The sequence below is a fragment of the Xenia sp. Carnegie-2017 genome, unplaced genomic scaffold (assembly GCF_021976095.1).
Source record: "Xenia sp. Carnegie-2017 unplaced genomic scaffold, XeniaSp_v1 HiC_scaffold_14, whole genome shotgun sequence".
NCBI lineage: Eukaryota > Metazoa > Cnidaria > Anthozoa > Malacalcyonacea > Xeniidae > Xenia > Xenia sp. Carnegie-2017.
Genome location: NW_025813447.1, coordinates 4,492,254 through 4,519,752, shown reverse-complemented (window position 1 = coordinate 4,519,752; position 27,499 = coordinate 4,492,254). Strand labels below are relative to the sequence as shown.

At 35.6% G+C, this 27,499-nt stretch overlaps 2 protein-coding genes across 5 annotated transcripts; both read right to left on the bottom strand.

The window, feature by feature from the left end:
• Positions 1-517: 517 nt before the first annotated feature.
• LOC124434460 lies at positions 518-27,499 on the bottom strand. 2 transcript variants are annotated; one of them, XM_046984360.1, is made up of 4 exons: positions 27,488-27,499; positions 22,433-22,440; positions 10,378-10,454; positions 518-3,139 (listed from the first exon to the last, which is right to left on the bottom strand). In XM_046984360.1, exon 4 carries the CDS (start codon positions 3,124-3,126, stop codon positions 790-792), a length of 2,337 nt encoding a protein of 778 aa, XP_046840316.1. In that variant the 5' UTR covers positions 3,127-3,139; positions 10,378-10,454; positions 22,433-22,440; positions 27,488-27,499; the 3' UTR covers positions 518-789. The 2 variants fall into 2 exon arrangements, 1 of the variants encoding a protein (XP_046840316.1); XR_006944774.1 differs by lacking the exons at positions 518-3,139; positions 10,378-10,454; positions 22,433-22,440 and adding an exon at positions 20,149-20,298.
• On the bottom strand, positions 20,149-27,013 carry LOC124434459. 3 transcript variants are annotated; one of them, XM_046984358.1, is made up of 4 exons: positions 26,966-27,013; positions 26,655-26,822; positions 26,429-26,523; positions 20,149-22,733 (listed from the first exon to the last, which is right to left on the bottom strand). In XM_046984358.1, exons 3-4 carry the CDS (start codon positions 26,474-26,476, stop codon positions 20,367-20,369), a joined length of 2,415 nt encoding a protein of 804 aa, XP_046840314.1. In that variant the 5' UTR covers positions 26,477-26,523; positions 26,655-26,822; positions 26,966-27,013; the 3' UTR covers positions 20,149-20,366. The 3 variants fall into 3 exon arrangements, with proteins under 3 accessions (XP_046840314.1, XP_046840313.1, XP_046840315.1); XM_046984357.1 differs by lacking the exon at positions 26,966-27,013 and having other exon boundaries at positions 26,655-26,923; XM_046984359.1 differs by lacking the exons at positions 26,429-26,523; positions 26,966-27,013 and having other exon boundaries at positions 26,655-26,922.

Genomic DNA, 27,499 nt, shown 5'->3' with positions numbered 1-27,499 from the left:
TTTTTACTGTTAGCATTGACTTTCATAAAAGGGTATATAGCCACAATTAACTTTTTGAATTTACTTTAAGTTTATACAACGCCTAGATATTCTACTTTAATTCGTTCTTGTATATATCGTTCTTGCTTTGATGGTGCACAATTGGGTAAATAAAACAAAGAAAATTATTTTTATTTAATAATGGCGTTTGTCGTTTTTTCTTTATTATGGCATTATAAAATGATTTAGCTAAAAGTACGACTCAAACGATAAATCCCAGAAGAAGATGTGCAGAAACTGTGGGATTCTAAATCTTGTCTTGTATCTTCGGTTTCGAAGGAACAATATTATCCCCTTTAGATTTCAAACTTTACCAGTTGTATGAAAAGTATTTGCCGAAACTGCATGTTTTCCATATTTTGAAGCTGAAATAGTTCAAAATATTATTTGACGTCTTTTTTATGTTCGCAAAGTTATCGTTCTACTCATATTGGAGTTTACTGGTTGGTTCACAAAAAAAAAACAACAAAACGATCGATGCGTTTAAATGTTTATTTTATGGCTAACTACATCAGTACATGGGTGATTGGTAGCTTTTGTACATGATTTTGTACATGCTAACTGCCAGTGCTTTAAATCATGACACACTATTATGCATGCAATATATTTAAAGTTCTCCATGCAGCTAGTCAACTATATTTGTTTTTCAGTTGTTTATATTATCCTCTTAAAAACTCGCAGTTTGTGTGGATGCTCTTTAGAGTACACGTAAATTTACCTCGTGCATTGTTGTTTTCTTTAGACTTTTTTCTACATGCGTTCTATTTCGTTTGAAAATTTTTTTCCAATTAGCCTACGTCTTGCATTTCGTAATCTTTTGATTATGTTTTGTCTCTTGTATTTTGCTTCCTTCTTTTTCTTGTCGTAATTTTCTGCCTTTTCATTTTCACCGTTTTTCTTTTCCAATTCGCACAGGAGCTTATAAATTTTGATCAGCCTTGGATGATTTTCTGAAATCAGATGTTCCATCACACCTAAAATTTTTAGCAGCTCTATCTTTGCTTTTTGAAATCTTCCAGCCTTGAAAAGACACTGACCAAGAACTGACAAGCTTATAGCAATTTCTGGATTTTTTTCATTATTCCTGGGATTATTATCCTGAAAAGTATGTTTTTTCATCATTTGCAGAGCTTGTTGCGCGTAATTCAAGGAATCTGGGGATTCGTTTTTGGATTTGCATATTGCCAAATTTCTCAATGTCAACGAAACGCTGATTTTATCTCCAATTTGATCGTATTTGGCTTTAGCTTCTTCTAATTTTTTTATTGCTTCGCTGTATTTCTTTTTCTTTCTCAAGCAAAGCCCGTCTATAAAAAAAAACTCGGCCTCCTGAGCATCGTTTTCCTGTTTTGTTTTTTCTTTTATCCTCTTTCTCATTTCTTGGGCTTTGGAAATAAGATATTTGGCTTCATCGTTCTGTTCTACACTTCGGAAACACAACCCTAAGTTACTAAGAATTTGAGCCTTGTCATAGCTATCTTTGTCTTTAGTATAACTAGCTGCCTCATTGTAAAGATCGGCAGCTTTCTCAATTTCTCCTTTTTGCTGCTTACACCTTGCTAAATAGGTTAGAACACGTGCAGATTTCTTCCTTTCTTCAGGGATTTCATTCAAATATTTTTCTGCATCAACGTAATGAAAAGTTGTCAGGTAACAGTCAGCTATTTCAATTAAAGTGTCAACGAGTAGATTTTTACACTTTTCGTCATCTCCATGTCGACTAAGGTCTATCACGTTGGACTTGAATAAGTCTATTGCTGACCTAAAGTCTCCTTGTTGTTTATAGCAGTTTGCGATGTTATACGTAATGTTCTTAATCGTAGTGATGTCACTGCTGACTTTCTCTTGCAGACGTTTGCTTGTTTCGTATGAAATGATTGCCGACTCGAATTCGTTTTTGCTTTGGTATACACATGCTGCAGCTTCAGCAAGTTGTGCTGCAATGGTCAACGCAATTTTGTTATCATTTTTTTTCTTCTCAATATACATAAGAAAGACAACCATTGCAGAGGCAACTACATCAACCAAAAACACATCGTTTTTAAGCCTTTCGTCTTCCATTTTCTTTGTCATCTTCTCTGCATCGTTTTCATCAAGGTCGAATTTTTTCAATCTATCGCCACGTGGCACCAACCTTTGGAACAAAGTTTTTGTCTGATTATTTTGCTTCACAACTTCATTAAACACTGCATTTCCATCGGTGGATAAATTCAGCAAATACTTTGCCCAATCTACACGGTAATTATCTCGAGGAGTTTCTAATTTGGAAGGAGGCGCAATGGATAAAACAGAAGTTATTTCCACGTGTTCACCATTTTCCCCAAATATTTCTTTTGCTCGTGGAATTGCTTGTGCTAAAGGACAATTACCACCAATACCTCCGTCGACATATTTATGACTGCCAATTTCGGTTAAGTTATCAAAGTATATTGGGGCACTTGAAGATGCAAGCAAGACCTTGTAAGCCTGGTAACACGCGTAGTCTTTGCTAAATGTATCAAACATTACGAGATTTTGGTTGTTGCCAAGTTCTTTAGTAACAGCTCCGGCCACGGTTTTCGAAGAATCTTTGCCGCCAAATTCATATAAGCAGCAATCACCAAACTTATTCTTTAGAGCTTTCTCTACTTTAGCTAGTTTATATGGCGGTATTGGAAAGCCAAATATTTTTGTACGCCAAGGGAAGATTTCCCTAGTTTTATCCTTATACATGTTAATGCATTCTTCCAAAGTCATCCGTTCTCTTACATGATGGTTGTTTTCAACTTTATTTCCACCAACTAAAGCAAATGCAATCAAACTTCCTGTACTAGTACCAACTATCATATCGTAAACATCTGTGGGATGAATGGGATCCGTAACTACTTCCATGTCCTTGATCAGACACTCTCGAACGCTTTCATCTTCTAAGAAATTTACTTCATTTTCATCAATGTCTTTGTTCACAAGGTAGCCTACACTTTCAGGATTCGTTGACACAATTGTTGTTAATCGTAGAACGTCGTCCAGTATCTTCAGTTCCATTACACCTCGACTTCCTCCACCATCGAAAGACAATATATTGATTTTCTTTGTTGTCGAATGCATTTTCTCGTTAGACCTGTATGTGTGAAAGTGACAAAGTCATAAATTATTTCAATAACAGCAATCTCCCCTTTTTCCCACTCTCTTTGCGAACAATTGTGAGTTAGTGTGAAGTGTAATGTTTTTAGTTGATTGTTTGTTTGTGTTGTGAATAAGTCGTTTGTAAGGTGCCAATAATTGCTGTGATCTGTTCAGGGTGGTTTGTTCCAAGTTGGTATACCAAATTTCTAATGTAAGCCGTTGTCTACAGTCAGCACTGTAAGTAATGCATTTCGTCGAGTCACAGTCAATGTTGTTCTTTTTGATTCGGTGATGTTCGGCAATGTGATTAGTCTTGTCTTGTTTCTTAGTAGCTCGTTTGTGTTCAGAAAGCCTTATGTTTAAGTTACTGCCAGTTTCCCCGATATAGGAGGCGTGGCAGTCGTAGAAGTTTATTTTGTAAAGTGCACCTTGTCGTTCGTTGGGTTGTTCTTTGTCCTTTATGTTGTCTAGTACTTGTCGTAACGTTGTGATTGGTTTATGTGCGACACGTATGTTGTATGGTCATAAGATACGCGAGATAGTCTCAGACGTACCTTTGATGTAAGGTACCGTTGCTGTTGTCACTGAGTTGTTCGTTTCGTTTGGTTTGTTGGGCTTGTAAGTATTACGTTTGATAAAATCAGATTTATAGTTGTTTTTGTCAAAAATACGTTTGAGATAGTTGTTTTCGTTTTGTAGAGCGTCCGGTGAATCACATATGATTTGTGCAAGTCTTGTTAATGTTCTGATTGTGGTGGCTTTGTGTGATGTAGGGTTGTAAAATGATTGGTCTAGTAGTCGGTCAGTATGTGTTGGCTTGCGATAAACTGTTGTTCGTAGTTTTTGATTGTCATGTTTTACCAAACAGTCGAGAAATAGAAGAATTCCGTTTTCTTCGACATCTTTGGTAAATTGTATGTGGCTGTCCTGTTTGTTGATGTGAGTGTGAAAGTCATCAATTTCATCTGCATGTAGGGCTGTGATTATGTCATCTACGTTGCACGTTTGTAAGTCATGAGCGCCCTTTCCTCTATAGATTGAATTACAATTTCAGCAATTACAACAGAAACGGGCGAGCCCATTGCTGTTCCATGTAATTGTTTGTAGTGTGTGCCTTTGTACTGGAAGTAAGTTGAGGTGACGCAGAGCACCAGTAGCTCCTTAATGTCTTCTGTCCGTAATGGCAGTACGTCCGTGGTGTTTGTAATGAGTTTTTGTAGAAGTAAGTGCCAGATTAAGTGGAATATTGTGAACAGTGATTTCATTTCAAAAGACACTAGTATATAGCTGTCCGGTGTTTGTATAGTGCTCAGTCTTTTAATGAAAGTTTCAGTGGATTGTAGCTTGTATTTTGATTTGCTTGTAAGTGGTTGCAGTATGTCAGTCAAGTACATTGAGAGTTAGTTTTTGGGCGAACCACAGAATGATACAATTGGTCGCATGGGTATTTGTGGTTTGTGAAGTTTTGGTAGTCCGTATAGTCTGGTTGGTCGTGGTACTCAACATCTAAGTCGGTAGTAAATACGTTCAGATCTAATGTTAGATATTCTCATAGAGATTATCTTGCTGTTAAGTTTGCGTACTAGTGATGGTGTTGGGTCTAGTTTGAGTTGTTCGTACGTTTGTCTGTTGTTAACAAGGGTGTCCATTTTATCGAAGTAATCATTCCTGTCCATGACCAAAGTCACGCGTCCTTTGTCTGCTGGTAAAATGACGATGTTGTTGTCGTGTTTTAGTCGTTTGAGTGCTTTTTGCTCGTCCTTTGTCAAGTTGTTGTCACGTATAGAGGACGATTGTAAAGTGGAGGCTACTCTGCTTCTGATCTCGTCTTTGGTTGTCTCTGACAAGTCTCTTTGATACGCTAGGACAGCCTCGACTCTTGATACTATCGTCTCAGTCGGGGCTCGTCTAGATGTTATGGAATGTTTTAGTCCGTAAGATAGTAGTCGCGTTTCAGTTTCGTCTAATGAGCGGGAAGAAATATTCCTCACCCAGTTATCGTCATGTTTATGTCTTGTACGTGTTTTAGTGCGTTTTAAACGTTCAGGTTTTTGTTGTTGTTTGATTTGGTGTTGTGTCTCTGTCTTGTTTGCTCGTTTCTCCGCAATAGTTTTTATCGTAGAAAGTAAAGTATCGCTTACGGTCGTTGGTATGAGTTCCTTCTGTTTGTTCAGTCTTTGTTCTTGTTGTTTAATGTAATAGTTGATTCACAATGACAATATACATTTCCTGTACACACAATACAATGACGTAAGAACCAGATAAAAATTACTGCTAACCTGACGTTTACTCCTCCTTTGACTCTGAAGATGACTACCGCTAATGTTGTCGAAACGTCAGTCAACAACAACAACAACAGTCCTTCTCAGGACTATACCAACCTGGACGATCTACATTTACAAACATGTAACGATACTCCCGGATTCAAACCGTTTACTTTAAAGATAACGGCGTTTTTTTTTTCAATGGAGTCAAGTTAATATTAGATAATACGCAACAAATTTTAAATGACAGTTCCAATTTTTATAAGTAATAGCATGGTTTCGAGTGCAATTTGAGAAAAAAATGCACGAGTGATTTTTTCAAAGACTATCAAAATTGCACGAGTCTGAAGGACGAGTTTGGTTTCTCAAGCAGGGTTTCTCGTGCAATTGAAGTCTTTGAAAAACTCACGAGTGCTTGTTTTCCAAAATGCACGAGAAACCATGCTACTTTTTATTAATAAAGTAGATGAAAAAATTTCTCAATTATTTCTTAATTCTGTTGACTTTTAACTTCAGCGTACGTGCATTAATTTAGCCGGCGAGTTTAATCATTGATCGACCAGTTCGTATTTTTCATTTCCGTCAGATATTATTTTTCACAACACCATAGCTTCCACACACGCAGCTAAAACAAGGTATCTACTTTTAGCAGTGTTGTTATTTTCATCCAGAAACATCTTGCAAACGATGAACTGTAAACTCCTTCGCTAAACAAAATTTACTTGAAACTCCCGCCAGCCGTTGTAATTGCTTTGTTTACAATAATTTTACTTTCCCGCTTTTGAAATGTTTTAATTTGATTGGCTCTTAGATCATTTCCTTGTTTGACTGACCAATCAGTAGCATATTTTTCAAAAAGAAATTGCCCTGTATTTCTTTTTTTTGCACTGTGTTTCACATTTTTGCACTTGTATTTACGATAAATTGCACTGCTCTTAACCAATTAGAATTGAGAAATTTTTCATGTATGTTATCCACAAAATTAGATGCCGTCTATCAATTGGTAGTTTTTAAAGTAACAAAAAGGGGAGAAAACATTGGAGAGGAAATTTTTCTTGCGCTGAATAAAACACTCGTGCTCTTGATATCGTACAAGTATCAGTTATTTTTGCTTTGAAAGTGCAGGATAAAAACACAAGCAAGGTAAGCAAGTGGATTATATTTTTATATGATCCTAACGAGGCATGAAAAAGCAACTTGGATGCATAGTCACACGAGAGTATTACATAAAGCGTCTGGCATTTGCCGGGAAACATGTTATTTTGGATTTGGAACATTATAGAACGTGTTATTGTGCAGTGACACAATTTACGAGATGTACCAATGATGACAAGACACCAGCAGCTCAATTATGCTACATTTATACACTATTGAAATAATTTTGACGTGTTAGGATGTTTTTCTTGAAATGGTAATGGTGGATATTCGTGGAGTCATAGGGTAACAACAAGCCAACACTTACGAAAATTTCTCAATTGATTTCACATATGAAATTGGAATTTTATATATGAAACAGACACATTTCATAGATGAAGCGTTTTGATTTCACATAAGTTTCACATCATTTCATACATGAATTCAAATGTGAAATTTTCGTTAGGGAAGTGTACAGTAAGACTCTATCTTGCTCCATCTATTTTTCAACTATTCCATGATAACTTAATGTTTTAGCGTGATAATGATCCAAAAAATAACAGTGCAGCGGCTCCAAAATACCTCATTAAGGATAAAGCGGATCGCACCAGACTTAAATTGAGAATTTATTTGTTGAATTCATTTTTTGACTCACCAAAGATTGTAAGCCAAATGATGACCATGAACTCTTCGACATAGTGTAAAGTGAAAAGCAATCAGTATAAGCCTAAGATACTTTTACAAGCTCTTTGAAAGTATGTAGAGATGTGGTAGAATTAAAAGAAATGTCAACTGAAAACTAATCCTCATTTAGTCTGGTTTGTATCACATATAAAAAATGACAATGCTTGTTTGCAATATGTCATAATGTTTTAAAAGATGACTCTTTTTTACCATCGCTAGTATGTGTTACTATATTATGGCAACATAAACTTTTTTCCTGCAGCATATATTTATATGCGCTCCATTGCTGTACGATTTCTAAATAAAAACGGACATTGTATCTAAAGCTGACGCTTTCTGCACTAAATTTTAATGTCGCTTCAAAAGCCTTTCTAACTTATAGATTGTATTGTGTCTATCTGCCAACGCTTTTATAGTGTCAACGCATTTACCATGGCACGCTCGTTGCATATTCTTTCTTTGCCAGATGCCATTGCTAGCTTTAATTTCTCTATTCAGATTACAACTATTTTTCAAAGCCGCTTTCCTTACTCGCTACAGTATACTAGCCACAAAGACCTTTATGCAACACCAACTTTCTGGCAATTATAACGTGCTAAACCCAAGTTCTTTCACAAATTATGGAAATTATGTGAAGAAACATAGAATCTTCTTAAATTTGGTCTCATTGAGCATCTGCAATGAAATACGTATTATCAATTCAAGACTTTTTCTTCATAAACGCATTTATCTTTCTTATAAATCTCTTATCTAGGTACGATGCCTAAAAGTATAGGTTTGTGACAACTAAGAGAAGTGGGCAAAATTCCAACAAGTTTAGGTCACACGCCTGTCTTTTAAAAGCTCGCTTACTCTTCTTACGTGGTGCTTCAACATCATGACCTCATAATTATACGAAAACAGTAATTTCACTTCAATGATTGCTAAGCTTGATTAGAAATATAGTAAATGGTTTGAGCCTGGGAGTATCGTTATATGTTTGTAAATGATGATCGTCCAGGTTAATAAAGTCCTGAGAAGGACTGTTTTTGTTGTTGTTGAGTGACGTTTCGACAACCTTAGCGGTAGTCATCTTCAGAGTCAAATGAGGAGTAAACGTCAGCTTAGCCGTATTTGTTATCTGGTGCTTACGTCATTGTATTGTGTGTACAGGAAATGTGTATTGTCATTGTGGATTAGTGTGAAGTGAAATATTTTATTTTTAGTTGTGATGTGTGATTTAGGTGTGACGTTTTTAGTTGTAATGTGTGGGTGTCAATTGTGTATTGTCATTTTAAATTAATTTGAAGTGTAATGTTTTTAGTTGATCGTTTGTTTGTATTGTGAATAAGTCGTTTGTAAGGTGCCGGTAATTGCTGTGATCTGTTCAGGGGGGTTTGTTCCAAGTTGGTATACCAACTTTCTAATGTAAGCCGTTGTCTATAGTCAGTACTGTAAGTGATGCATTTTGCCGAGTCCCAGTCAATGTTGTGCTTTGTGATTCGGTGATATTCGGCAATGTGACTAGTTTTGTCTTGTTTCTTAGTAGCTCGTTTGTGCTCAGTAAGTCTTATGTTTAAGTTCCTGCCAGTTTCCCCGATATAGGAGGCGTGGCAGTCGGAGCAGTTTATTTTGTAACCTGCACCTTGTCGTTCGTTGGGTTGTTCTTTGTCCTTTATGTTCGTTAGTACTTGTCGTAACGTTGTGATTGGTTTATGTGCGACACGTATGTTGTATGGTCATAAGATACGCGAGATAGTCTCAGACGTACCTTTGATGTAAGGTATCGTTGCTGTTGTCACTGAGTTGTTCGTTTCGTTGGGTTCGTTAGGTTTGTAAGTGTTGCGTTTGATAAAGTCAGAGTTATAGTTGTTTTTGTCAAAAACACGTTTGAGATAGTTGTTTTCGTTTTGTAGAGCGTCCGGTGAATCACAATGATTTGTGCACGTCTTGTGATTGTGGTGGTTTGTGATGTAGGGTGTAAGATGATTGGTCTAGTAGTCGGTCAGTATGTGTTGGCTTGCGATAAACCCTACATCAAGCCAACACATACTGACCGACTACTAGACCAATCATCTTACAACCCTACATCACACAAAGCCACCACAATCAGAACATTAACAAGACGTGCAAAATCATATGTGATTCACCGGGTCACCAGGCAACTACTACCAGTCCACTGCAATAATCTTACTACTACTTTTTGACACTTACGTTCCTTGTTGTTGTTAAAAAAGCGGTGAAGGAAGTTTTCATTCCCCAACGCCTACACTTTAATTGGGGTAATTATGTACAACAAGAACTATGAACACAGACTTGATGTCATTTAACATTTAGCTTGAAAGAAACAAGAATTAAAATTCCTCCTACAAAAACACAAGTTTGTTCATATTATCATAAAATGTAAATTGTGCATCAAATGTACATAATTTGAATAAAAATACAAAACATCCTAACATGTAAACTCCGAAGATTTGTGTGCCGGCTACTAAGACTACACTGACGAACTACTTATTTCTGGCATGATGTCATAAACTTGTACAAGTAGCTATGTATTCTTGACTTGCAATTCAGCCATGTTTTTGGTCTGATACAAAATAGTATTTTATCAGAGAAATTACACAGCTCAAATAAGGGTTCCTACCACATTCAGTATTATTATATAGAGACACTAATATCACCCATTCAGCTTTAAGACCATTTTATGTATCGTTTCACTGGTAGCAATGTTTCATCGAAAAATGTAGAGTGAGCCGAGACTCTTTCATCTACTCTGTTCGTTACCGAAATGCTTTGCTAACTATGCGCACATGCAAACGTTAATAAAACAATGGTGGCAGACTGAAAAAAATAATGATACACATTTGAGTAGAGGGTTGAAAGAACAGTACAAGAATATAGCACTGAAGAAGTATTTAAATGCTTCAGGGATGATAGTGACTCTATCCACACTATCCTGACTCAATAGCAGTGTTAACAGGCTACGAACCATTAAGTTTAGATTGACAGAGTAACATAAATGACATAAAGATATAGTTTTGTGATATTCACGATTGCTTATTTTGAATGGTTTTTAGTCATTTTTCTACATCATATTCATTGTTCGTTAAGCAATTATTTTCATTCGTTTATTGCAATATTCATAAATATAATATGTACTTTTATCACTCACCTCTGTTGGCTGGAGTGAGAAGATTGTTCTCGTCAGAAATCTGTCCCAATATCTCTGCAAGTCTTTTCAAAGTGAGGCTGTTTGTTTCATTGCAAATGCTTTTATGACTGTTTAAGTCCCTCCCCCAACATGAACGTTAAAACACAGCAGGTTCATATTTCGCAAGAAGTTTAAAATTAGTAAAATGCATAGCATATTTATTGTTCCACAATTATTGCAACACCAAAAATTGACCACCAACCATTACCTTACATGGAGTGATTTCATTACCATTGGTCAGATCATACACCCTGTATTTGTTTGAATTTCATAACAAAAAATACCAAGAATGCCTGAACACATGCGATGGTTTTATTCAAAAGCAGTTGATTTTAATGTTGATTTAGCACTTCACTGTTAAGTAACATCTTGCTTCAATCTTTACTTTGCTTAATTGCTTTACTTGCTAATAACCTGTATAATGTCTTTTATTACACCGGCTGTAAAACTAGAAAAATCGCTGGATCGCGAGAGATTGATGATTGGCATATGATATTCATATATGCAGGATATGCTGTTTTCATTTCTTTTGAAATTCATTGTTTTATGCGGATTATAACATATATTTTTGAACATGAATCTTCCTATTATAATCTTCCTACGGCCATCAATCATATCAAAATTGAAATTTTCAATCACAATATTTGCTACTTTATTTGATAAAAGAGCATTCCCGATTATCCACCATGTAAAAAATGAAAAGTTACAATGTAGTACAGAGCGATAAGATGTGAAATGTTTTAGTCACGTTTCGCTGATTGCGGAATAATCACGAAAATATTAAACGAAATCTTCGCGTTTTTGTAAGGGGATTTAGTGTTTCCTTGTTATATAGATGTGGAAGTGATTTTGTAAGATATTCATGGCAACTGTTTGATCGTCAGGGCAAGTTAAATAAATTAGGCTTGGGTGATGCTCAGTTATTTTACAAAAGCTATAAGAGATATTTTTGTTTGTACTTGTATTTTTGAAACGAAAATTGTTTTGCTCGCTTTTAGGTTCTGTGCTTATTATAATACAAAAATTGCAATAGTTTATACACGCTCTTCCGTGGAGTAAAGTTTGGTTTTTAATGCATATTTTAAATGTTGGTGTTTTAAACTGCATGTCACCATTTACCAAAGTAGGCCCTAAATTTGCCACAGTACCTAATGGACTTTGATTCCCTGATAGAGTGGCTCTTTTTGTAACTATTTCAGTTTTTGACTATCAGTTTCAACACATTGGTTGGAATATCGCCAGCTTTTCCACAGTTTGAATAAAATTACGCCCACCAGTGGAAATTCCTCAGCATCACCCCCTGGTTTGTTGCGCAATGCCTTCAAAGATAATTAACATTTTGCAGAACTTAATCGGGTAATGAGGAATAAAACCATTTGTAGAAATAGGAAAAGTTGACTGAAATTCTGTAGTAAGAAATGATTTAGTGTCCCTATAGTCTTGTTATCTTAAAGTAAACCTTTTTGTTTTTATGCAATGTAGCTAAAGAGTCTTTATGTACAGTATAAACATAAAGAGTTTAGTGAAGATAAATTTGCTACAATGCCTAATGGATTTTGATTTCCTGATAGAATTATTCTTACTCCAAATGTGAAAGATTTTGTTGACTTGCAGTTTTAACATATATCGGTATTGAAATTGGTTGGAAGATAGCCAGCTGAACCGCATGCAGACTGAATAAAATTACGCCCTTTAGTAAAAATTCCTCAGCTTCACCCTCTGGTTTGTTGCGAAATACCTTCAAGGATAATTTCCATTTTACAGAATTTAATCGGATAATGGGGAATAAAATCATTTGATGAAATAGGAAAAGTTGAAATAGAACTGACTAATAACTGCGTGTCGCTGGTAAAAGGTCACGGGCTATATTTTGTCCTTAAAAATCCCAAGATTCCAGAGGGGAACTGGGCTACGCTTTAGTCTTCATTTTGTGAAATATTTATAATCAAACTGTCAAGCAGAAGGTAAATATTCGCTTCTTTGGGTCACTATGATTGATTATATCTTTTAAAAAATTTGCAAATAGCACACAACCTAATATAATACGATAAAATAAACTAGTCGCATAAAAATGTGCAATAGCATAATTTGAATAGTTGAATTCATTAGAAATTAATTTTTTTAAATGGCATGATTTGAACTGGCCGAGGGCGCTGGCTACGAACCATCTAGTTTAGACTGACAGAGTAACGTAAATCATATATAAAGATGCAGTTCTGTGATATTAACGATGAGTTATTGATTGAATGGTTGCTAGTCATTTTCCCATTTCAGACACTTCCTAAATATAGACCCTCTACAAGTCCCTCCCTGAATATAAACGAAAAATCGCAATGAAAAGCCGCACCGGGCTCTTCTTATTTCAAGAATTTTAATTTAATCAAGTGAATATCGTACTCATGTTCACTAATAAATATTTCATCATACACTAATACAACCAACCATTACCTTTAACGGAGTAATTTCCGTACAATTGTTGCAATTACGTAAAAAAATACAGGTTGCTGAAAATTGTTCATGTTAGCTGTTGTAAAAGAGAAAGCACATCGGCAAAATAAACGATTTCCGTTTCAAAACAACGGTAAGAGCAGAAGTGACCCCTGCTGAACATCAATTAAAACAAATTACTTTACTTACGTTTACTATAAAAATGTTGGCACAAAAACTCTTAAAAACGGTTCGAAACAAGCTTGGCCAACTCATCATTCATAATCAATGTTATCTATGAAAGCCTAATTAATTAAATTGCCCTAACAAACAAACAAACAGTCGCTACAAAACTTTCAAAATCACTTAGAAATCTCTACGACAAGAAAACATTAAATCCTTTCACAGAACATGTACAAATCTTTTCATAAGCGCTTCGAACACTTTGTTCGTTATGTATGTTATGATTTAACGACCACGGAAACATGACTGAAAAATGCAACATTCTATCCCACACACATACCTAGAGAGTAGCTTTTCATTTTTCACATCGTTGATGGTCACGAATGCTCTCTTGTTATTTATTGTGATAAAGTTGCAAATATTTCTTTATCTAAAAGTAAAATTCCGTTTAGGAAAAATATCGGCATGATAATTAACCGTCGGAAGATTGATAATTGGAGGGATTTATTAAAGTGAAATTTATGATGCATCATTTGTTCTATATTCATTAAAAGAGTTCTTTGTTGTTAAGTTTGTAATGTGTTGAAGAATGTGTGCGCCGGCTTTTGCATGCAATTTAAGGTCTTACACATTTACACTTCCTTTTTCAAAATATATGTCCTTGAAAGTCCTTAAAAAGTGTATAAATTTTATTACTCTTGTTTTGTACGGTATTCAATGTTTCTGTTGAACCTAATTTACATTTACTTTGCTTTTATAGGGTTTTAGTTGATAACTTAACAAAACATTTCTTGTTGTTTGTATTCAATGGTTCTTCATTTCTGTCTTGTCAAGTTTTTCAAAATATAAATGTGCCAAACAGTGAGCAGTTTTTTTGAGAAACCATACATGCATGGAGTAAATGCATTTATGAAATTCATGTATAAAATTGTAAATGTATGATCAATGCTTAACTGACCTATACTGTTCAGACATTCTATCTAAATTACTTTGTTTATATACATTTATTTGAATAAAGAACACTTTCGCTGTTCCTAGTCTATAACTTTGCTGAAGTATTGGTTTTATTTCATCTACTCAAACAAGCCATTCATCGTGTGAAATTTATGCTGTATTTCTTACTTGGATTTTTGTACATGTGGCGTGTATTTTCAAAATGATCATTGTAGTTTAATATGGTTATTTTCAACTGAAGGTAATCGAAATTTCTTAGTGGTCACTTCACTCATATTGCTGCAAAATGCCGTGCTCATAGTGACAAAGCAGAGCCCATCGTAAAGAAACCATCAAGTGTTTAGTGTATAATAAGTCCTTGTCTAATTTGTTGAGTGTAATGCCACTGTAGGAAGTGATCGAGTGTCTCTCCAGCCTTGATATCATAATTAAACTAAACCAGTTTTCATTTTGTATATGTGCAATGCAAAGAGTCTTTATGTACAGTATAAAAATAAATAGTTCATTGTAGATGTCGAGTGTTAAATAATCACACCAGCCCCGATTTTTGAAAGGTTAACAGACTCAAAGTCATGTTATTATTGGTCACTGTAAGATCACTTTAACTTTTGTGATCATTAAGAGCTTTGGCACCTGGCTTTTTGTCACACATAGTTGAATCGATTAGGCTAGGTAAATTTGCCAAATCTTTCACAGGCAACAACATGATTCGTGATTACATGTAGCTATTGATATATGGCATATTCTAAATAGTTTCATTTGAAGTGGAATATTTTAAAATAGCATTCAAAATGGCGCGGTTGGTCAGCTACAAACAATCGAGAATAAACTGACAGAAAACATAAAGCTATAGGCTATAGCTATGACCTATACACAAATGTAGTTTTAACGACATTGATAATAAATAAATATGGTTGTTTGTGTTGAGCTCGCGTATTTGGTTATTTTCCTTAATAAAAAATTTTCTACTGAAGAAATCGTTTTCATTCATTAATTGCAAAAATTTATAAATATCATTGCTCTTACATGCACCTCTGACGAATAGAGTGAGGAGATTGTTCACTACAAAAATTTGTTCTAATATTTGTGCAAGTTTTGTGAAGGTGATGCTGTTGGTATCAAGACACAGCAGGTTCCTATTTCGTAAGAATTTTAAATTTAATAAAGTGCACAGCATTTTACTAATTCTTTACCAATTATTGCAACATATAACTCTGACACGACGAACCACTACCTTAAACGAAGTGATTTCTGTAGTATTTTTGCAATTACGCATGTTATTGACGTGAAAAATATAGGGAAAATGTAGGAAAACTATGTTATTCATTACGTATGTTATTACGTATGCTACGCATGTATAAGAAATTGCTATCTTTTTAAAGTTTGGATTTGGACCAATCGACAAAAGTTGCTACATTTTTGTAACACTCAAACTCCAACCACATATGGAAATTGTGTTCGAAAGAGATTCCACATTGTATTTGTTTGCATTTCCAATGCTAACAAATTTGAAGAGTGCTTGAACACAGGCGTTGCTTTTGTGCAACTTCAGTTTACTTTTATTGATTGATGAAGATAAAGTAACATCATGCTTTTTCATTTTCAATGGTTTATTTATTAATACCAATATAATGTCTTTAGCTGCATGGAATGTGCGTAAGTCATGTAAAAACGCGAGAATCTCACGGCTAGAGGAAGATCAATCACTGGGAATGGCTAATATTCATGTATGCATGATATGCCTTATTAGTTTCCTTTGAAATTTATACCCTTAATTATCAATCTTCTTGCGGCCACGAATGATGCGCGCGGACATTTCCGAAATGAAATTCAAGTTTTAGATCAACAACTTTTGCGAGTTTATGAAATTAGCAATAGAGCATACGCTACTATCTACTCTGGAGCGATAAGATGCTAAATGTTTTGGTCATGTTTCGGTGATTGTCAGATAAAAACATAATAACGAATGGAGCTTCTCCTGCTCTTCTGTAAACATTTGTATGTTTTCTGTGAGGAAATTTGTAGTTTAGTTGTCATATAGATTTCGAAATGGTTTTGAAAGATTTTATGGCGACGCTATGATAGTCAAGGAAGTTAAGTTATTAAGCTTGCTTAATGCTCATGTTATTTACATAAACTATAGGGGTCATTTTCCTGTTACTGTTGTTTTAAAACGGAAATCTTATCGGTCGCTGGTACGCTCTCGCTAATACAAAAGTTAAAGCTAAGCATTTCAAGACATTTGGTCTAGTAGGATTGGGAAATAAACAAAGCATAACTTTTTATTGTAAATACTTTCGTAAAGTAAAATAAAGAAATGTTATTGAAACAAGCAACAGCATGAATCGAGCCGTCGGTCGTTTCGAGCCGTCCAGGGAATCTAAATTTTCAAATTTTCTCATGATTTCATTTTAGCTAGGAGTTTTATCAAAACTATAGTTACTCAACACATAGAGGTGGTCTGCAATCACTCGTTTTGACTAAAATAACAAATGAAGTTTCTCCATATAATGGATTCCATCAAACATTCCATCGACATTAGTACGACAAGAATAAAACTAAATTATGCATTCATCATGGGAAATTTGGGAATTGCACTGCAGTTATTTAAACTGAATTGTAGCTTAAGCTTCGAAGCAAGTCTTCAGCCATTTCCATGAGGTGTTTTATCTTTTTGCACTTCTCCACTGGACCAGTCAACGAGCTTTAAACAAATGGAAAAATTTTGGTGAAAATTGAGAGCTGCCAAATGTTATTTTTATCTATATTATATGCTTTGACTATAAGAAGGTGATTTTAAAATACAAATTTTAATGGTCGGTTTAGCATTGACGTGAGAGTAACAATTCTTGAAGAATGAAAGTAGATACTTGCTAAAACCATGATCGTAGCATAAACTTTGACTTATCGCATCATATTACTGTTAATTTGCAAAATCCATTTGTCTGTTTCACATAGGAATATCGAGTGTGTTAGTAGAAACTATCTCTTTTGTTTATAAAGAGTTATTTATCGTTCCTTAGTGTCGATTTCAGTTAACTTTTCAAATGGCGGTTGCCAAGCTACTTTCTAATGTTGCCAATTACATTTCCAAATATGGAATGTTCGTTATGAACTTGTCAACTTAAGTTCACAAGTTGTGTACTTGAGTACTGAAGTTGTGAACTAAAGTTGCGAAGTACTAGCAAACGCGAAAGGTCCATGTACCCTGTAGACAGTTGACAATGATCCGTTCAGTAAGCAAGGAAAACCTTTACCAATAGAAGTAAGAAATGAAATACTTGAAATGTGGTTAAATAACGAGCGTTTGACAAACATTTCGAAACAACTAAACCTACCGTATAAGAATATATCAGATATAATAGATCCATGGGTAAACACTGGTTCTATTCACCTCGCCAGAACAACCTTGATGTTCGAACCACGCGCACAGATGACATTATTGCATACACTGAATATCTAAAAATTAATAAACCATCTATTTACGCAAAAGAGATTCAGCAACAACTAGAAAATGACAAAGTTTGCCTTCCAGCAAACATGCCTAGCAGGTCATCCATTAGTAGAATTTTGAATAAAGATCTTGGTTACACTTACAAGATAATAAGTCAAAATACTCGAGAGACAGAACGGCCGGGCGTTATGGAGAAGTTAGAAGCTTGCGTAGCAATTATTTCATTGATTGATTGCAGCCGAATTCATTTCTTTGATGAGTCGTCTGTAGTTGTTACGAGTGGCAACTGACGTCGAGGGCACAGTATGCACGGTACTCCTGCATTTGAAATCCAACGATACGCTTCTAGTGCCACATTTACTGAAAATTTATTACATGTGGCACTCTTTGAGGGCCGTCAAACCGATTAGAATTGCTAAAGGACTTGATTTCCTTGCTTGCTGAACGGATTCATTGCCAAATGTCTACAGGGTACAAAGACCTTTCGCGTTTGCTAGTACTTCGCAACTTAGTTCACAACTTCAGTACTCAAGTACACAACTTGTGAACTTAAGTTGACAAGTTCATAACGAAATAACGAACATTCCATATTTGGAAATGTAATTGGCAATATTAGAAAGTAACTTGGCAACCGCCATTTGAAAACTTAAAGGACATTGGCAACGAAAATTTTTATGGCATATTTTTGAACCTTTGTAATGTCTAAAAACTAAAATAGCAAAATTTTTTTTCAAAAATATTTTATTGCTGAGATATTTGCAGCAAAAGTTTTATAAATTTCTCCATCTTGGATAAAATTTTGATAAAATTATCTCGAGCGGTAATGACGTCTTGGCCGGTAAGCAGTCAAAACAACAATACAATATACTTTGTGATTGACTGGGTTACAACACATTTATTGCATATTTTACGGGGTTTTTTTGCTGTAATGGATGACATACACGAAAATCAACCGGGTTAGGTTCTGCCCTATCAATATGAACCTGAAATGAAGGCTGAAACAAGTGAAGAAAGCGGTTCCGAAAAGGAGAGTGAGCGGGGCGACTTGCCTCGTCGGAGGATGAAATAGATGCTGAAGTTGAGAGAGAAAATACTTGGCGCCTTTAAACTCTAAGTGTGGACATTGCACTTTGTCGAAAAAGGCAATCGAGTGTTTTTGTTACCTCTAAAAAGCGCTTGAATACGATGAGTATGAGGCCTTTGCTAGGCCAAACAGAAACTCAAGGAGAGTATTGCTTGACAACACACCAAGAATTTAGGGACAATATGCTGTCAGAAAGTGTGTTAGAGATAGACGTGTGTCGGTATCTAGAAAAAAACTGGCCCCTGTCTGATGAGGAGCTGGCGAGAATACACAAGCTGTATCAATTAGTCGCATATCAAAGATGTTCCAGGTGGATTTTTCAAATTTTAGGGAATAAACATCGAAGACCATTTCCTGCTTGAAACTTTGAAAACGCTTCGCGTCACCAGACGGACTTTATACACATTTTAAATACGCATATTATCACGAAAGTCCGTAAATTTAAGATCTTAGACAGACGCTCTTTGATGTTCTTTGTTATGATCTGCAATTGCGATGCCATATCATTGTCGACGGATTGTCACGAACTGCGCAAAAGCAAAATGCATGAGTGATCCACCCAAAACTTGTATTCATTCATAAGTTATAAAGTTAATAGAAAAGTGTACTTGAACACTGTGCACGCAAACACGCACGTAAAACATTACGAATAAACGCAACTCTACAGTCATGAACAAAACATTTTCACAAGCCCGAGAGCGATAACGTGTGACATAATGTGAAACATACAACCAGCTGCAGTCAACTTAGTTCGTTTGTATTGTAAAAGTTCAAATGTTTAGATAGACTTTCGTAACCGGCTATTATTTTAAACATACAATTTGATTGGATGATACTTATGAACTTAGCAACAAACGTAATGAATCATTGAACGAGCTTCGTGATATAACTTGGAAAGGGCAAATCAACTGTAATCACATTAAGGAATCTTGCAATAAATTAATTCCAGAGGTGCAGGCAATGTGAAAGATTTTATTGAAAAACAGGTCATCTTATCGCAAAATTGTAAAAGAACGCGAATTTGCCGTACTTACGACAAATTAGTGACAAAAATGGCGAAATCCTGCCGACATAACAGCAAGCGTACTAGTTAAAAGTTGCATACGACCAAGAAACTTTGTCATCTTAGAAGCAATATTTTATTACAATGATTGCTCAGATCAAACCTTAATTTTTACCTTTTTAAGAAGCTTTTTAACCATTTAAAAAAATTTGCTTCTATGCAAGGGATAACGCTATCTATGTCCCAAGCAATTGGCCCCTTTGCTCTTCTATATTTACCTCATTTGGCAATGTCATGTGTGCAATATCTGAAAAATTGTGACTCCTCCCCTTAAAAAAGAACTTCTAAGAAACCATACTTTTCAAACATTGAATGTGATTATACGTAAAATTGGCGGGTATTTAGATACTGGGGAATTTGTTTCGCAAATCCCCTGAAGTGGAAAATCCATATCTTTTCAAAAGTCCAGAGATGTCCATGAAATAAATATATAGTTACGAAACATTGTTACTCGAGAGAGTTTAAATGATTTTAATGATAGTTTAAGAAGTCCTGTTCGAATGCTTCGTCGTTGTATCTTTCTGTCAAGTTGCTTTTCAAAAAACACTAAAGATTAATGTTGCTAAATGCTTTTCAAGTGTTTATTCTGTGACTTTCTACATTCATTACCTGATTAGTTATTTACACGAACCTTTTTGGGCTATGTAAAAAACTGATTGGTGTCGCTTAGCTAGGCATTTGTAATGTTAACTATGTTCTTTCTATTCCCCGGATGTACTTCATGTTATTATAGCTATCATTACCCAAGCTATATAAACTTTACTACGAAACCATTTCCATTGTTTTCAGAAAGGAAAATCTGGAAGAGACTTCCATCTTACATCTTTAGTCGTATCCACATAATTAGCCATTTTTTCTATCACATTGACTATCCTCATCTTTTTCGTTTCGTATTTCTCCGCCTTCTTCTGCTCGCCATCTTCTGTATACAATGTGTAGAGCACCTGATAAATGTCTATCAGCCATGGATGATCTTCTGAAAACAAATTTTCGATGATATCCACAGCTTCTAACAGGTTTTTCTTTGCTTCTTTAAATCTTCCCATCTTGAAAAGGCAGAGACCAAGAGCTGACAAGCTCCTAGCAACTCCAGGATTGTAGTAATGAAGGACAGAATTTTTTATCTTTTCCAGAGCCTGTTGGGCGTAAGCCAAAGCAAGGTCGTATTTTGATGGATCTATTAAGGACAGGCATGCTGCCAAATTTCTCAGTGCTAAGGAAATGCCTATCTCGTCCCCAAGTTGATCGTACCGTCTTTTAGCTTCCTCCAGATTTGTTTTAGCGTCACTGAAGTCACCTTTCTTCAACAAGCAAAACCCAACGTTGAAAAACGATTCGGCCAACAGAGGATCATTTTTGTCGTTACTTAACGTCTCTCTCACATCTTGGGCTTGGCGAACAAACTTAAGCCCTTCTTCTTTCATTCCAAGACTTACGAAACATAATCCAACGTTATTCAGAATGTTTGCCTTTTCAGGATTAACGTCGTCTGGGGTGTACGTAGCTGCCTTCCTGTAATAATTGAAAGCTTCCTCAAATTTACCTCGTTGCTGTTTGCACCATGCATCCTTGGTAAAGACACGTGCAAATTTCTCCTCATTGAAAATATCTAGATGCGGAAGAAATTCATTCAAGTATTCTTCCGCATCTACATATCGAAAAGTTGCCACGTAACAGTCTGCTATCTCGATCAAAGTATCAACCAGTATATCATAAATCTTCTTGTCACCTTGATGGCCAACTAGGATTTTAACGTTGGATTTAAATAGGTTCATTGCCCATTGAAATTTCCCCTGTTCTTTTGTGCATTTTGCGATATTATATGAGACTTCGAAATAAGTGAAATCAATGCCGACTTTCTCTTGCAGACGTTTGCTTGTTTTGTACGAAACGATTGCTGATTCATATTCTTTCCTGCTTTGGTAGGCAAGTCCTGCAACTTTAGCAAGTTGTGCTGCTATGGTCAACGTGGTTTTCTGCTCATTTTTCACTTTTTCAACAGACGTAAAGACAACAACCATTGCAATGGCAACAACGTCGACAAGAAACATGTCATCCTCAGCCCTTTCGTTTTCCATGTCATCTAACATCTTTTGGACATCGACATCGTCAAGTTCAAACGATTGTAAGCTCCTACCACGTGGCGACAACCTTTGAAACAAAATTTTGTTCCATCTATGTTGCTTCACAACGTCGTTGTACACTGCGTTTCCATCGGTTGATTCGTTGACAAAATACTTTACCCAACTTTCAAAACCACTATTAGAATCAATTGCTGATTCTAAAGGCAATGGAGGTGCAATTGATAAAACCGAAACAATTTTTACGTGTTTACCATCTTTTCCAAAAAGTTTTTTTGCTCTGGGAATTGCTTGTTTCAAAGGACAATTTCCACCAACGCCTCCATCTACAAATTTATCGTCGCCAATGTCTACTGGAGTATCAAAGCATATTGGAGCATTTGAGGAGGCGAGCAAGACTTTGTAAGCCTTGTAATTCTTATAGTCTTCGCTTGCTGTATCAAATAGTACGAGATCTCCGTTTCTGCCAAGTCTTCTTGCAACAGCTCCAGCAACGTTCTTCAAAGGATCCACTCCGCCTAGATCACATAAGCTGCAATCACCAAACTGATCCTCCAGGGCTTTCTCTACGTTACCTTGTGAATATGCCAGAAGTGGGATTTTGGACAGCAAAGGTATGTAAGAATAAAACCAGTGGGACCAGGTCTTCCTAAAAATTTCTCTAGTCTTTGTGAGATACATCTGAATGCATTCTTCCACAGTCATCCGTTCTCTTTTATGATGGTTGTTGCCAACTTTATTTCCGCCAACCAAACCAAACGCGATCAGACCTCCTGTACTGGTTCCAACTATCATGTCGTAAACATCGGTGGGATGAATGGGATCCTGAACTTTTCTCAGATCATTGATCAAACTTTCTCGAACGTCACGATCTTCCAAGAAATTTACTTCGCTTTCGTCATTTTCTTCCTGTACAAGATAATTCACAGTCTCAGGTGTTTTCAAAACAATCGTTGCCAAACGTAAAACGTCGTCGAGAATCTTCAGTTCCATTACACCTCGACTTCCTCCGCCATCAAAAGACAATATGTCAATCCACTTTTCTGTTGAATCCATTTCGACATTTAAATCCTGCGTTTGAAAGTAATAATAGTACGAGTTAAGTCTTATTTTTTTGTGAGTTCACTTTGCTCTTCCTTTATATCAGAGAGCTTAAATTAGAGATGTTTTGAAATCTGTAACGTCAAGCGGAAGGAAAGTTAATGATTTTCATGACGTAGCCTCTGAGGCGAAGTCAAAGAAGACAAATTGGTTGTTTTGGCGCTCTTGTTTTTTAACAGAAACGTGACAGGTAAGCGAAATTTTTTTGTTTTATTCCCTAAAATTGTGTTATGCTGACAGATGATTAAAACAAAAATTCCACACTCAATTGAAGGCAAAAGAAAGTTTAGCTTACATTTTGAGTCAGCTTAACGAAAACCTTTAAATAAAAACCGCCGTCATAGATCTAGTTCCCAAACGTAACTCATGACGTTCGTGCTAGCCAAAACGTTGCTAGCTTAAGTTCATTATTGTGTTATTACAGTCGATACATGTGCAAGAAACCATCAAAGAGATAGTCTCTTGATTGATGATCATTCACGATGAAAAAATTGCACATATGTATTGTTTGACTTTGAGTAACACGGTTGTCTTAGAATTGTATCATTTTAAGGCTGAAATTTTTTAAAGCTTTTGTTTTACACAAGATGCATACCTATTTATGCGTTACATTCTGTTATTAATGACGTTTCTTAGGCGAAGACGGGTGGGGGTCAAGGGCGGATTATCCATTAGGCTAAGTAGGCTTAAGCCTACGGGCCCGTGCTTTCGAGAGGCCCGTTGTATCTAGACGTAATTAAGAGTTGGACATTTTTGCTATTCTGGGGTAGCTAAATGTGCTTAAGTTAGATCATGTCTGCTGTTGAACACCTTACAAGCAATCGAATGCAGAGGAGAAATGGCTTTAGTGCTAAGAGAAATGGGCAAAATTCCAACAAGTTAAGTCACACGCCCGTCTTTTAACAACTCGCTTACTGTCCTTACGTGGTGGTGCTTCAACATCATGACTTCATAATTATTTGAAAACAGTATTTTCACTTCAATTATTGCTAAGCTTGATTAGAAATATATTGGCAAAAATATTGTCATTGAAGGCATTGATTGAGAAATAACTTTGCCATTGATTAAAGAGAGCGCGAATTATATGTTGCACTCAGTGTGTGTATGTTTAGGTTATAGAATACGGGCACGGAGTAATGATTTTTTCTCATGTAATATATAAAAATGAATTAACTGTTAACTTATCACAACTTATGTTTGGAATTTCCTTCAACACGAGCAGTTAAACTGTTGATTTCCCCTTTTATTAATGACAACCTTGCGTAGGCATAACAGTGCCAAATATTTTTGCATAATCAAGTGCACATCCGCTAAGTACAAAAATAGCATGGCACATTAATTGCATGACATGATGTTATTGCTCGGTAAAAATTTGACATAAGCCAACATTTGTAAAAACGAAATAGGCAACTACTACCACAGTCCATTGCAATCATCTTACTACTACTTTTCGAAACTTACGTTCCTTGGTGTCGTTAAAATGGCGGTGAAGGAAGTTTTCTTTCCCCAACGCCTACATTTTAATTGGGGTAATTATGTACAACAAGAACTTTGAACACAGACTTGATGTCATTTAACATTTAGCTTGAAAGAAAAAAGAATTAAAATTCTTCCTACAAGAACGCAAGTTTGTTCATATTATCATAAAATGTAAATTGTGCATCAAATGTACATAATTTGAATGAAAATACAAAATATCCTAACATGTAAACTCCGAAGATTTGTGTGCGGGCTACTAAGACTACACTGACGAACTACTTATTTCTGGCATGATGTCATAAACTTGTACAAGTAGCTATGCATTCGACTTGCAATTCAGCGATGTTTTTGGTCTGATACAAAATAATATTTTATCAGAGAAACTACACAGGTCAAATAAGGGTTCCTACCACATTCAGTATTTTTATATAGCGACAGTAAGATCACCCATTCAGCTTTAAGACCATTTTACGTATCCTTTCACTGGTAGCAATGTTTCATCGAAAAATGTAGAGTGAGCCGAGATTCTTTCATCTCTTCTGTTTGTTACCGAAATTCTTCGCTAACTATGCACACATACAAACGTCTATGAATCATTGGAGGCAGAATGAAACAAATTATGATACACATTTGAGTAGAAAGTTGATAGTACAGTACAAGACTATAGCACTTAAGAAGTATTGGACTACTTTAGGGATGATAACTTGCAGACACTCGCAGCGAACTTACCATGACTTGCAGCAGCATAGTTAAATTAATTGAACAAAATTTTTTGATCGCGCGAACAGACTCGCAAAAGAGCCCTTGCGAGAGCATTTTGTGATGAGTGGAAAAGAGCCCTTACACTTGGTATGTCGCGAAAGCCTAGTTGTAAGATCTGCTAAAATAAACGTTTCTACGTCTTGTAACGACTAAATACTGGAAAAGTATATAAGCGTGATATACTACACAACTTTTGTTAACCTTGCTTTCTTTTCTGAACATATCCTTATCAGGTCCGCACTTGGTGAAGAATTATTGCACATATTTCACAGACATACCGATGCAACAGCATGATTTATTACAGCATGATTATTGGTTGACTGTGTTTTAACAAATCTTCCTTGGTAATTTTCCTACATCAAATATATATTGCTTATGCCTAAATGCGAAATGCGTTTTTCTTGTTCACTCTTTTTAGGGGGAATGAGAAAATGTACTTTTTTCTGAAAAGCGGCCAATTTTGCTCGCTAAATCGTAGCAGGAATTGACCGAACCGCCATTTTTTGCATGGGAATCAGCTGACATCTACAGCCGTGATTGAGAATTCAATGATCAATTCCATCTATATTATACAGATTTATGTTGTGGATAGAACTCGGTATGATGAAAAATATTGAATTACCTTTCCACTACATACACGTTTGTTAAAAATGCTAAAATCTCGTTGGTGGAAGCATAACGCACCTTATTAGTATTCTTGATTGTTCAGACAAGACTTGTGAGTTTATCTCTGTTTTAAGCGTCATCTCTCAATTTAGAAATGACGTTAACTTTTTCTAACATTATTAATATCGCATGATTTTGAAGTTCTTATTTAGCAGACATTGACAACTGATGAGTAGTCTGTCGAAATGCATAGTGTCTTTTAAAACAGTTCTTTAAAAACAGTTCTTAGAATTGTTGGGTTAGTGCCCTGGTTTTAAACAGTTTTTTTAAGAACTCGCTATCATGTTATTATTTTAGCTATTCACCATGGTAGCTACTTGCGCTTTTTAAAAAAGTAAATGGATAAAATTAACAAAGCAAGAACCAAACAGAATTGGGAACAAAGTAAAAGGTTAAAAATGAACCAAACAAGAAACTTCCTTTACATCAAAAACAAATGTACTGCTTTACAGCTTCCCTTTTCTCTATTTGTTCGCATGTCTGCATTTTTCATTTAGTAATCGCCATGGCGAACAATTCAACCTGTTAGTGGCCATTGCTTGCGCGAGCAATAATCACGAAACGAAACTTATTTGAGAAAAAAATCTGGCCCCAAGGGAGTCACAACACGATGCTACACAATCTCGAGTTCTTTAACGCAGACCGCATAGAGTAGTTACATTATGATGCATTTCACTACATATGGCCCTTAGAGGGTTAAGTACAAGTTTCGGTTAATAGAAAATATATAACACTAACAGGGACTTGTTATGACTCACATCACAGCAGTTTTTCTTTAGAAATCCCATGTCTGAAAATAGTGACATTTAAAACGGTACGAATCCTATCCTGTGAGAATAGACGAACGTAGTAGCTATAATAAGAGCAACAAGAATCACTTTGGCAATATCGCCAGACATCAGAAACCAAATAATTAAAAAAAATTTTTTCTTTGAACAAACGTGTCTACTTAAATATGGCAAAATTCGTGTAAATCAGACGTACCTGTGTCGAGAGAAGTGAAGAGCTTGTTCAAATCAGAAATTTGTCAATATACCGTAAAAAGTCTTGAGAAAAATGATGATATCTGTTTCAATGCGATTGCATTTAGAATTTGTGAAGCTCCTTATCATGGCAGACGTAGAGTCGCAGTCAAACACTGCAGGTTGCTATCTAAGATAGAAGGAATATTGATGAAATTAAACGAATCTTATTCGTTGGCAAATAATTAGTTATGCTACTAGCAACTGTTGCTACGATGCAAGAAAAATTTTTAATTAAAAACAGTGGATTTTGGTAAATTTACAGCTGTTTACATTTGTAGTTCCCCATTTGATCTAAACTCTCGGAAATTATGTCCTCTCGTCTCCATTGACATAAAGAATTAGCATATCTTATAAAACTTAAATAGTCTGCAAGTGAAGAATGCCAAGTCACGATAAAACTATTCCATACATAAATTATTCGTAATAACAGGAGCACTACATGCGGTCGTTTCCACAAGAACCAGCTAATGCAAGCCTGAAAATTTAACTAGCAATCTTATATTCTATAATAATAAATTACGTCAAAATGGTTTCCATCTTAGTTTTCAGTGTGTTCTCCTCGAAACACTCCTTATTCATTTCACTTTAATTTAATAGTGGAAGAAATAAATGAAGTTCGTATTCTTCTCTTGCACGAATACCAATTACTGACAACTTTAATTTGCATTATATAGAATAAAAACAATAAAACGCCTGCGTTGATTGGTTGATGGCTGAGCCTCGTCAATTAAATCAATCAAAGAGTATTTGCTAATCAATCATGAATACATGAGATAGAGGAAATATTAAAACCTCTGCTTTGAT